This window comes from Pongo pygmaeus, chromosome 2, assembly GCF_028885625.2.
Source record: "Pongo pygmaeus isolate AG05252 chromosome 2, NHGRI_mPonPyg2-v2.0_pri, whole genome shotgun sequence".
Classification (NCBI taxonomy): Eukaryota; Metazoa; Chordata; class Mammalia; order Primates; family Hominidae; genus Pongo; species Pongo pygmaeus.
The window spans coordinates 46,440,537-46,452,988 of NC_085930.1; the positions used below are offsets into that span (position 1 = coordinate 46,440,537).

Genomic DNA, 12,452 nt, shown 5'->3' on the forward strand with positions numbered 1-12,452 from the left:
AGGCAAAACTTCCATTTGCTGTGAAGGGACTCTAGATAATTCCATGTAGGGAAAGAGGAAGAAAGGTTTGGCAAGAAAAGACCAAGCTAGTAGGTACTGAGCAGTTGTGGAAGTTACACTTGAAGGAGTTAGCAGTGTTGTAACTATTAGAAAGCAAGTAAGACAAAGAATCAGGAAACTTGCAGATAATTTTAACCAAGGTCATACAGATTTGCTTATGTGTAAAACAAACTGAATCAAGTCCCCAGAGGGAGGTCACTGCTAGTACATCATCTGGGGAAGAACTGTTAGTCAGAAACTAAAATGATGAAGGAAAGAATTTACTCTTTGGATCCTGATGCAAAAGGTCAAGTTGTGAAGTAGGTCACTCCTTTGTCTGATGATATGATCTCTAGCTAAGATGTCACCAGAGCTGAGCTAGTCTGTTTTTAAGCTGTAGCATGAAAAAGGCCATTTAGAATGAGATAAGCTACATGAGTCCAGGGACACAAGCTATGTATGATGGAATCAGAACCTCTACAATGTTAGGTTGGGCACAGTGGCTCACGCCTATAATCCCAGCACTTTGGGAGGCCGAGGTGGGAGGATCACCTGAGGTCAGAAGTTCGAGAAGAGGCCGGTCAACATGGTGAAACTCCGTCTCTACTAAAAATACAAAAAATAGCTGGGCATGGTGGTGCATGTCTGTAATCCAAGCTACTCAGGAGGCCGAGACAGGAGAATTGCTTGAATCTAGGTGGTGGAGATTGCAGTGAGCTGAGATTGCGCCACTGCACTCCATCCGGGGTGATAGAGAGACTCCGTCTCAAAAACAAAAGAAAAAAAAAGAACCTCTACAATGTTAGATTGTTTCTGCTTATAAATTCTGAACTTTTATCTGTTTTGCACTCCCTTTCCCACTTTTAAGTCTCAGTTCTCCTATGGGAATTAAGGCTTTTTGTTTGTACTGGAGCCAATGTTAGAGAAAACAAGTCAATGTAGGGAATTCAAAATTAAGGTAAAATCAAGATCCTTGAAGGAGCTGATTCATTTTAGTAAAGAGGATGACCTGCACTTAGACATGAATTCTGCTTAAACTGGAATTTTACTTACCTTTATTTAATGAGGTCACAGACATTTTTTGCCTTGCTCACTGCTGTATCCCTAGAGCTCAGAATAGTAGGCACCCAGTAAGTCTGTAGAAACAATGTACAACTTTTATATCCACTAAAGGAAGATCGTTTCTTACTTAGGAAGGTGGTAAGAATGAAGGAGGTTACAAAACTGTTTTAAAGGTGCTATAACAAAGCCCTCATCTTACTAAGAGAACTGGGATTTACTGTTTGTGTATTCAAATTTCACCTGCATAAGCAATTATACATATAGTACCTGACAGTTTTATTATACTTTAGGGGAAGAGATTGCTAGCGACAAGGATAATTCAAGATTGTTCAAATCTTTACAGAAGATTTTTGATACCAGCAAATGGTTTCTCAAAGATAAACTCGACAAGTTCAGTATGGACAAAGAAACAAAGAAAAGCATTATAATCAGATGTCTTACGAAAGCTACAGCGATTCAACATGTGCTTTAATTTATACTGCTTAGATCCTTTGAGTGCAGATGTCTTGAGTTTTTGAGGACAGTAAAACAAGTAAAACTGGGATGAAATTAAAGCTATGTGGCAAATTAGTTTAAGTCAGGAATATCTAATACAAAGTTTACAAACTCCAAAATAGTTCAGCCAATAGAGTAACTTCCCAAATGCTGGATTTAAGCTTTCATCACAAATTTAAAAAGGTAATAATTCTTCTAGATCTCAACTCTAGGCTGTTAACAAGTAGCAATTCCTTCATATTAACTTTCTGCTCCCAACTATTTCTGAATCAGATCTTGCTGCTATTTTTTCTTATTCTAGAAGCTACTGAGCAAGGAAAATACCTTGATTCATTCTAGATAGAAAACACTTTACTGGCCAGGCGCTGTGGCTCGCCTGTAATCCTAGCACTTTGGGAGGCTGCCCCAGGAGGATTGCCTAAGCTCAGGAGTTCGAGACCAGCCTGGGCAACACGGTGAAACCCCTGTCTCTACTAAAATACAAAAAATTAGCCAGGCGTGGTGGCGCGTGCCTTGTAGTCGCAGCTACTTGGGAGGCTGAGGCAGAATTGCTTGAATCTGGGAGGCGGAGTTTGCAGGGAGCCAAGATCGCGCCACTGCACTCCAGCCTGGGCCACAGAGCGAGACTCTGTCTCCAAAACAAAAACAAAAACATTTTACCTAAGAAATCAAATATCTTAAATTTTGGAGAACTGAAAAGGTTGAGAATTTCTGCCCCAGTAACAGATTGTTCTCTGACTTAATAATTCTCAATGTTCTACCAAGTTAACTACACACACATTAAGAAATCTGACTCAAGCCCTTTTTCCCATATGACTATGTTACTTGCCTGTATCATAAACTAGGACTAAGTTCCTACAGTTCAGTCTTGCAAGGGAGAACCAATTCAGGACACTGCCATAGCAAATATTTACTCCCTGAAAAATTTCTATAGGCTTACTGTTCCTATTTGTGACTGTAGTATCCAATTTCCCAGAAATATTCAAATCAGTGAGAACAGCATCAGGCTGAGACAGACTAGTCTAGTCTCCCCTCCCCACTGAAAACCCAACCACAAGAGCACAGCCTTTAGACCCACTATTTCTTTTATATCCTGAATAACTGTAAAGTGCAGTGCTTTATAACCCTCATTTAGAAAACTACTCCTTTTAGAGACTAATAAAACACAACCTAACCAAAACTACCCTGACCTTGGGAGTCAACAAAGCCCAGCATCTTCTCTGAGCAGTGATAGCCAGTCTCCTAGAGGGCCCAATAATATCCACCTCCCAGTATTCACATCCTTGTGTAGTCCCCTCCCACACTATACCAAGCTGATTCAATGGTTGGTCTGTGTGACTAATGGAATATGGCAGAAATAATGTCACCTGAGGCTACATCATAAAAAAGTATGGCTTCTGCTCACTTTCTTGTATCACCTGCTCTAGGGGAAGCCACATACCAGTTGTCCATCAAGCAACTGTGTGTGATACCCACACAGTGAGGAACTGAAGCCCAAGAGCCACGTGAGCAAGACATCTTGAAAATGGCTCCTCTCCTTGTCAAGCTTCAAGATGGTACAGTCCTGGCTAATAGCTTGACTGCAACCTTCTGAGATCTCAAGACAGAACCACCCAGTTAAGCAGCTCCTAGATTCCTGATCCAGAACTGTGGAAGATAATACTTGTTTGTTGTTTTAAACTACAGTAATAACTAAGACACACTAGACAAGGATCACCCATTGCTTCTTAAATGAAAAAATCAAAAATCTAATTATAACAATTTTGACTAGAAATATTAAATACTGAATTAATTGTTAAAGAAAAAATCTTAAATTCATGTTTGATAAAAAGCTTAAAAGCCAATTCCCAACTCATTGAACTACTATACTCCTTCCTTACAAGGAAGAAAAACAAAACACCTGAATATGTTATCTGTAGCCAATAAACATTACTAATTAGATTGCAGCCTAAAGTGTCAAGTATTTCTAATAATTACATTAAAAATATAGCAGCAAGACAGTTCCTTGGATCTTACTTTTTCCCTCTCATTGGAACTAAATTGTAGATATTGGGCACTGTACCTAGCAAGTCACAGAAGATCTGAATTAGGATGCCTTAATTACACCTGGCCTATTTTAATGATTTTAAAATTAGATCTTAAATGTGAAAGTAAATAAAAGCAGTAAGGGGAAACACTACACAATGAGTATATACGGTTGCTGGCTGCAGAATTCAACAATACAGTTTTGACATTTACAGATATCACAGATCACTACCAGAACATCACATAAGTTTATTTCAGATGTAACAGCAATGTTAAAATTGACAAGTTTAATTCTTAACTGCACCAAGTAAACTTAGCCATTTAAGTATTTTTTAAGTTATTCCCTCCAAAAAACTGAGGGAGGTTTTCTTTTCCACCACCACACACCATGGTTTCCCAATAGTTCTCTTTTTGGAGGACTTTCAGTTGATGAGTAAACTGCTTTAGAGATATTTCAGAACTTCATTCCCCAAATGAAAGCTAATCTGGACAAACTATATATTGCATAGATTTCTCTACAGATTCTTTAAAACCTAAATGCAACTACCATACAGTGTAATTTTAACCTATTTGCCCCACAGTAAAAACTATCTGTCCTGAAAAATATGATGGATATATCCTGTGATTTTCCAGTTAACAGAATTGTTCTACTTCAAAGATAATTATTATCATATATCAAAATAACCAGCTCAACATAGGACATTAATTCAGTCTTTACTGACTTACAGGCATATGAACTTGTGCCCAGCTTTTTACCTCTTCCACATTCTCCTCCTCCTCCATAAGTGGATGGAATTATTTAACTAAGTTTGATGTAGGACAATTAACCCTTTACAAACATTTACAATTTAGGTTAAGTCACTGACTACCATGGAAAAAGAAACTCTATATATAATGATAGGGAGCCTACACACTCAATTCAAAATTTAATATTTTTTCCTCCTTAAATAACATGTACTTGTCATGAGGCAGCTATTCGGTTTTCAATAACCACATTTAGGGATACATTCATAGGACTGATTAGATAGTCCAGGTGAAATGGTTATAGGTTATAGAAATAGAGGCAGTGTCATCTCAGAAAACCATTTATGTATCAAAGTCTATTTTGATATCTGGGAAGTTTACAAAAAGGCTGCTGCATTCTTCAAACTAATTATGCCTTCTGTAACTCAAGCACTCTTCTCTTGCCAAGAGCAAGCTGAAGCTTATCCATGAAGATAAAGGTGCTTAACACTAAACTTTTCTTCTAAGCTTAGATTTGGATTGTTTAAGAAACGAATACCCCCAAAAAACCAGCAAGGTCTTTCTACATTTTTACCATCTTAAGATTAGAACCCTATAAACTCATTCATCAACTGTCTTCTTTTTCTGTATTATTCTTGGCACTCAAGATTGTTGAAGTCTACTGCACTTTGCACTTTCACATTCTCAAATAAAAACTTAAGGTTATAAAGTGTGCATAAACATTTTATAAAATAATTTTGTCATTTAACATATTTGGAAATGAGACTTTATACCACAATTTTACCTAAGAGGATAAATATGAATGAAACTTCCTTTTAAAGTCAAATGACAGAAAGCTCAAGCCCTGTGCATTATTTTAAAGTCTGAGAACATTTCTAAATAGTGGAGATGGGACTACAAAAGGAAAACATGAATATTTCAGATGTCTCCCATCTTACAAAGTTATTAACCTGTCAAAGCCACTCCCTATGTGCCGGAAAATGATCTGGCATAAACCAGTCCTCTCAGTGGAGGAGGTCACAGTGACAATTGTATTATTAACATTTTACACTTCTATTTTTCCAAGAATAGAAGCAATATGTTTAATAATTACCCCTGCCTCAAATCCTTAAACTCAATATCATAGGCACTGAGTATAAGCAAACCTGGGATGTCCTCTAACAGATATGCAATAGCACAGCTATGTTATTCTCAAAAATACTGTCTATTTTTTCCTATAAAATCAAATGCTCAGTGGCCACACTTTAAACAGCTGGCATTAGATGACATTAATTGAATTTATTGTGTCACAGCCCATCTAAGCCTCCTTTTAGGTATTTTTTAATATGTCCAAGAGAAAACACCTGCTTCAGGTTTATTTAGGGGTAGTGACCTATAAGGACATCAACTCAATTTTTAAGGTTAGACTATTGTTACGTTTACTGAAGAAAAAGGAACAGGGGAAAAAATTAAATCACAACACACCTCTTTAGGTCAGTTAAAGGCCATATCTCTAGCTGGGATATTAAAAAAAATTAATCTCACCAGCCCAAATTCTAAAAGTTAATGCCATAGTAACAATCAACAGCAGGAAAAACAAACCTGCTAACAACCAGCCCACTCATTAGCAAAAAGCAGTTTAACTCAAATACTTAGACCAAAGTATAACACTAAACCAAACTGCCCCACCCACCAGCAAGAAGAGAAGGTATAATTGCTTAAAAATCAAAATAAGCTTAGTATTTCTTACAAGGATAACGATCTTCCAACTCCCGAGAGAGTGCTCAGAAGGACTAAAGGTGGAGTGAAGGCAATGTCTAGGGATTAGTATCCCAAAGTGTTTAAAAACCCAAAGTACCACAAACACACTCAACTTGTCTATGAATTAGAGAGCAAGATATTGCTGCTGCTTCTTTTTGTCTTTTGAAAATACAATGCTTTGTAGGCTCTGCCCTTCAATGTGAAAGCAGGACATTAAATTTGAAATTATTTGACAATTAAATTTTTAGGATCATCTAGCTTTAACTGCAAAACTAAACAGATCTACCTTTTCCTTCCTTCAAACCACCTCACAAAAATAAGAGAAAACAATTCAAACATGATTTTTTTTTAAAGTCCTTGAAAGTATTAAAACTCTTAGAGAAAAGGAAAGGAAGAAGGAAAAACAAGAACAAGGAGGGAGAAAAGCTTTAAAAGAAAAGTGTTGGGGTGGGGGAGGAATCAATGGGCCTCTCTTTTATTTGGCGACAAGCAAGTGCAAGAAAGTTCATTTGTAATTTGTTCAGTTGTCTGTCTTTTGCACATCTGCATTCTGACCAGAAGGAACTTTGAGGTTTTTCTGCAGCACATGAGCATCTGCGGGCTCTATCCTCTTATAGTAGTTCTTCTTTGTCTCAATAATCTCAAAGCCAAACTTCCTGTAGAAGTCAATTGCCGACTCATTGCTGATCTGGACATGCCTGAGATATAAGAGAGTATCAGAAAAAAAATTAAAATTAAGGTTTCATCAAGTTTTAAGCATTCTCCACAGATAGCTCCAAATATTTGTTACATTCCCTTTACAATTACCAGTAATCAACAAAGGTTAGGCATGCTTACCTAAAACCTTTTGATGACAATTTTACACTTTTAATCTAATTTTTACATTTGTAAGACAGCTGGCTGAGACTAGAAGGCTCATAGGGTTTATTCTTCTAGTCAACAAAGGGAAAAGTACCACAGCTATCAAAATTTTTTCACTGTAAGAGGATAAATTATTAAAAGGCCCTATTAACACACAGAAAAAAATGATGAAAAGTAAAAAACTAAGGTCTCAAAACTTGTATATCTTCCTTCTGATTGATAAAAAACATGGTATGTTTTAAAAATTAAAAACGCAAGCTGTCTCAATTACTTCCCAAAATAACACTGTATAATTCAATCTCTCACATGGCCAAACTAAATTATGAACATCCATGGCTGTGATCTTAGTCATAACTCTTTATCTACAGCCTCTTGAGATTCAAGTATAATCTCAGCTAGGTAATCTCTGATTTTGATTATTAAACTCTACTACAAATGATCTACCACAATGTTCAAGGCTATCAACATAGCTTTGAACAAAACACACAAAGTTTTGCACGAGAAAAGTAGTATTAATAGTCCTGAATTCTGCAGGCCTGAGTTTTAATCCTGATTTCATCCCTGTGACTTTGGAGCTCTCATCCTAACATAATAAAGCAATGTGTTCTATCTCAGGTTCCTAATCTACTATTATTAATAAAACAAAACTAACAACTACTCGAATACTTTGTAACAACTACTTCCACAGTGTTTCCAAAGGCACAATAAGTGACCAGATTTTAAAGTTTCTAGTAAAGATTTCTCCTGCCAATTAAACCCCTTTGATAAGAACATTAAATATTATTTTACTTACAGATAAATGTTGTCAAAAGTACCATCTTTTTCACAGATGTTTAAGACATGATTTAACATTTTAGTTCCTGTTAATAAAACAAATAACACGTGACTTCATAAATCAACCTTTAAATTATGTATCTATCCACTTGCCATCTGAACTACTTATTGAGTCCTAAAAGAATTTATGAGGTATACACTAGATATCCTTATTTTCCAAAGTTGTGTTCTCGCTCTACAATAGCTACGTATGTTTAAAACTGTTAGCAGAAGACTAACCTTTTTAAACAAGCACTTCCGGGTAGAAGAAAAACAGAAAAAGCAGAAGGGGATGTAAACAGCAAATCTATGTAGGGCTTCCAATAGAATTATGTTAATAAACATTAGTTATTTTTCACCATATTTTACATAATTCAGTAACCCTTTCTCAGTATTCCTTAAAAAGACCCACATTAACTTACTAGGTCAGACACATTAATAAATAATATGTTTATGCTTCTTTGAAGAAGTAAAAAAAAAAACCACAATTTTTTACCTATTCCTAGCCTTCGGTAAGGTGCCAGACATCCTAGTGTCATGATGTAAAGTCTCTTCTGATTCTGTGAATGATCCACCCTACAGCATACCGCACCTACAGCAATATCATTGAAATAGGCTGCCAAGGAAAATATAAAGATATAATGTTGAACAGACAGAATAACACATTTAATCTTTTTCCCTTTTAAAGGACTACATTGTTCCTATCAACATTAAATTTCATCAACTATTTCATGATTATCAATGACCGCAAAGCTCTTATGCCATCTTAGGAAGTTTAAGCCTCCTCTAGAGTATAGCTTAAAAAGTGAAAACACACAGGTATACACAAAGTAAGAACACTAAGCATTTCTTTTTAAATTCAACTATTTTATTCAACCGATTTCTCTGAGATTTTTCTCACAACCTAGACCACTCCCATTTCCTCACTTATAAAATAAGCAAACTAAATTAGTTAACTCTTTCTGCTCTATAAAAAACTAGGGTTCAAGAACAAAAAGAAAGAAAAGGGAGGACAAAAAAAAACTATATTATACCAAGTTTTGCTAGCTCGCCAACCTCCAGCACATCCTTGTAGAACTTGTCATTGTAGCTGACTGGAAAGATGACCTGATTCAATCTTTTCAACTGTTTAATATTGTGTGGTGTCACATCTCCCAGCTCGATCCGGCTACTGGAACAAATCAAAATGTACTCAATAAAACATAATTAGCCCCATTTGTTAATATGAACATATGAAAGGGGTACCAAGTCTTTTTTACATGATTGATAAATTCAACTCTTTCAGAGTTGATTTATAAGCAAATTATCATTTATAAGCAAATTTTGACAGTCATTCAATACAAATTCTACTCATAGCTTTCATACAATTACATATATTTAGGGACAAATATGGTACACAACAACTACTACAAAGGCCAGAATAACATTCTACAAGTGTCAAAATTTTCCTTGTAGTTCATAGTTCAGAAAAATTTAGATACACCTATTTCTGGTAAAATTACAGTTCCTTTGTCCAAGTATCTTACTTCTAGTAATTTATTCTAAGAAAACAATGGAAGTATGCAATACCATGCACATTCTATTCATTGAAAACCGTGGTCTATGAACTACCTACATCAGAGTCACAGACGTGATATGCAAAATTCACATTCCTGGACACACATACCCCATTTTCAGAACCAGAGTTGCTGGGAACAAAACAAAGGAATTCACATTTTGAAAATCACACCAGTATGAAAATTATCCATTAAGAAAGCAACAGGAGTGATATGGTTTGGCTGTGTCCCCATCCAAATTTCATCTTGTAGTTCCCATAATTCCCATGTTGTGAGAGGGACCCGGTGAATCACGGGGGCGGTTGCCCTCATGCTGTTCTCGTGATAGTGAGTTCTTACAAGATCTGATGGTTTTATAAGGAGCCTTTCCTTTGCTTCGCTCTCATTTCTCCTTCCTGCCAACATGTGAAGAATGATGTGTTTGCTTCCCCTTCCACCATGTTTATAGGTTTCCTGAGACCTCCCCATCCCTGCGGAACTGTGAGTCAATTAAACCTCTTTCCTTTATAAATTGCCCAGTCTTGGGTATGTCTTTATTAGCAGCGTGAGAAAGGACTAATAAAAGGAGCATTCCTAAGAAACCACTTGTAATCAAAACAATTGGTTCCATGGAAAAGATTAAAGCTAAAAAGTTTCAGTTCCAATTTCTAACAAAGTATCAAAGTTGTTTTGCCTGCAGAGCTGTAAACAAAGAATTTTTAATAGCTGAAGTGAACTTCACTACTGTTAAAGGCAGATCAAATGTGATAAGGCAAACCTGACAGCATTCTACAATTTTTTTGCTCCATCTGTATTATTTGCCCAAAAAGATGTTGTAGTATATTGTGTTTTGTAGAGAAAAAGCACATTTCAACTATATTTAACAACAGACTTTTGTTAACATATACAGAAACATGCTTGAAAGGATTTTAATTTGTAGTAGAAATTGTAATTTTAAAAACTGTATTTTGAAATGTTAAAATTTAGATTAAAAAGCAAAAAAAAAAAAAAAAAAAAAAAAAACCCAAACAGCTGGGCATGAAGGCCTGTAATCCCAGCACTTTGGGAGACCGAGGTGAGAGGATCCTTTGAGCCCTGGAGTTCAAGACCAGCCTGGGCATATAGCAAAACTTTATAAGAAATTTTTTTAAAAAAACTTAACCAGGTGTGGTGGCGTGCACCTATGGTCCCAGCTACTTAGAAGGCTGAAGTGAGAGGATTGCTTGAACCTGGAAGGTCGAGGCTGCAGTAAGCTATGATTGTGTACCACTGCATTCCAGCCTGGGTGACAGACTGTCTCAAAAACAAAACAAAAAACAGCAACAATCACAGATAAAAAAAGAAATTTCTAAATTTGATTTATCTGGATAGAGAGGAATATGATGTAATATTTTATCTTATAGTACAAAGTTCTCTAAGATATATTACTCTATAATGCCCAGTAATTCTACTTGCTAAGGAGTTAGAGGCAAAAACAAGAGACTTTTACCCCCTATTTAAGCAGTCTGTATGAAGAACACAAAAGACAGCATAAAGCATCCTTTCTGTCATACTTAGCAGTTTTGAAAGGCTTAGCTCATTTGGAACTTTAGCCTTCCTGCCTTGATTATTTTTTATACTACTAATCTGTATTATTTGTTGCAACCAATGATCTTTTCATGTCTTGTATGTCTTCCTAAAATCTGAACATAGTTCCTTAGCAACCACACAGATTAAATAAACAAACATGTTAGTAAAAGGGTAAGAGATTTATATATTTAAAAAACCCCTCAGCACCATAGGGAAGTTTAAAAAAATAAAAATAAAAAAATAGAGATTTTCTTGTTATAGTCTCTTCCAACTTCTAGTCACTTAAGTATAGTCTTTTCTCATTCCAAATATTTGACAACTATAATGAATTCCCTGTATGAAATTCATGTTTTCTTTAAGTAGATTACATCTCATTCACAGAACTCCCCCTCTTCATAACACTTTTTTGACTAAAATCTACTGGGCTCACTTTCCCCACTATCTACCATTCACATAAAAAAAAAAAATTGGGAGGCCAAGGTGGGCAGATTGCAAGGTCAAGAGTTTGAGACCAGCCTGGCCAATACGGTGAAACCCTGTCTCCACTAAAAATACAAAAATTAGCCTGGTGTGGTGGCACGTGCCTGTAGTCACAGCTACCCGGGAGGCTGAGGCAGAAGAATCGCTGGAACCCAGGAGGCAGAGGTTGCAGTGAGCCAAGATCGCACCACTGTACTCCAGCCTGGGCGAGAGAGCAAGACTCCTTCTCAAAAAAAAAAAAAAAAAAAAAATCTGTGGCTACTGTTATCCTGTAAACTATAGAATCCTTTATTTTTCTTTTTTTGAGACAGGGTTGCTCTGTTGTCCAGGCTAGAGTGCAGTGGCATAATTACAGGTCACGGCAGCCTCCGCTTCTCAGGCTCAAGTGATCTTCCCACCTCAGCCTGACGAGTAGCTGAGGAAGGCACATGCCACCACGCCTAGCTGATTTTTGAATTTTTTGTACAGACAGGGTTTCACCATGTTGCCGAGGCTGGTCTACAGTTCCAGAGCTCAAGTTATCTGCCCACCTTGGCCTCCCAAAGTGCTGGGCCTACAGGCGTGAGCCACTGCGCCTGGCCAAAATATAGGATCCTTTAAAAATGCAGTAGCTGACAGGGATCACATTTTACCTACATTGTCTCCTGTTTAACTTACCATAGTGCCACACGTTGGATGTAGTAATTTTTTTACATACAGTTTGTATTAATTTAGAGCATCTCATTTAAAAAAAAAGTCTTAGTATTTAAAAAATGATTTAAAATTATATTATGAAGTTGAAGTATCAACAATAGTAACTTAAGAACCTAAAAAGTCAAGCTTCTAAAGTATAAATGAAAGAACTTGAGGTTTTTAAAACTTTAGGAATCATTTGTAGGTAATAACTAGGCTTCAAGCATATTTACAATTTTCAAAGAATAATACCAGGTATTTCTTGACTTCATACAAGAAGAAAAAGTGGTTACAGTGCACTGTGCTAGATTGAGTCTAATAAAAGTTAAGTACTAAAAAAAGTTTCCATTAGGGTGGCCAGATAAAGCCTAAATAGAGAAAACAATATTGAATAGGGAATAGGCAGCTTAATCTTTC

At 36.3% G+C, this 12,452-nt stretch overlaps 1 protein-coding gene across 2 annotated transcripts in view; it reads right to left on the bottom strand.

Moving 5' to 3' along the window:
* Positions 1–3,850: 3,850 nt before the first annotated feature.
* NAA50 (N-alpha-acetyltransferase 50, NatE catalytic subunit) overlaps positions 3,851–12,452 on the bottom strand; it is a 33,395-nt gene continuing 24,793 nt past the window's right edge. Inside the window, exons 2-5 of one of the 2 annotated variants that reach the window (XM_054483006.2) lie at positions 8,814–8,950; positions 8,276–8,395; positions 7,760–7,826; positions 3,851–6,803 (exon numbers count right to left, since the gene is read on the bottom strand). In XM_054483006.2, the coding sequence (XP_054338981.1) occupies positions 6,626–6,803; positions 7,760–7,826; positions 8,276–8,395; positions 8,814–8,950 (502 nt within the window). In that variant the 3' untranslated portion in view covers positions 3,851–6,625. The remainder of the gene's footprint in view (positions 6,804–7,759; positions 7,827–8,275; positions 8,396–8,813; positions 8,951–12,452) is intronic. The other variant, XM_054483007.2, reaches the window with a different exon arrangement.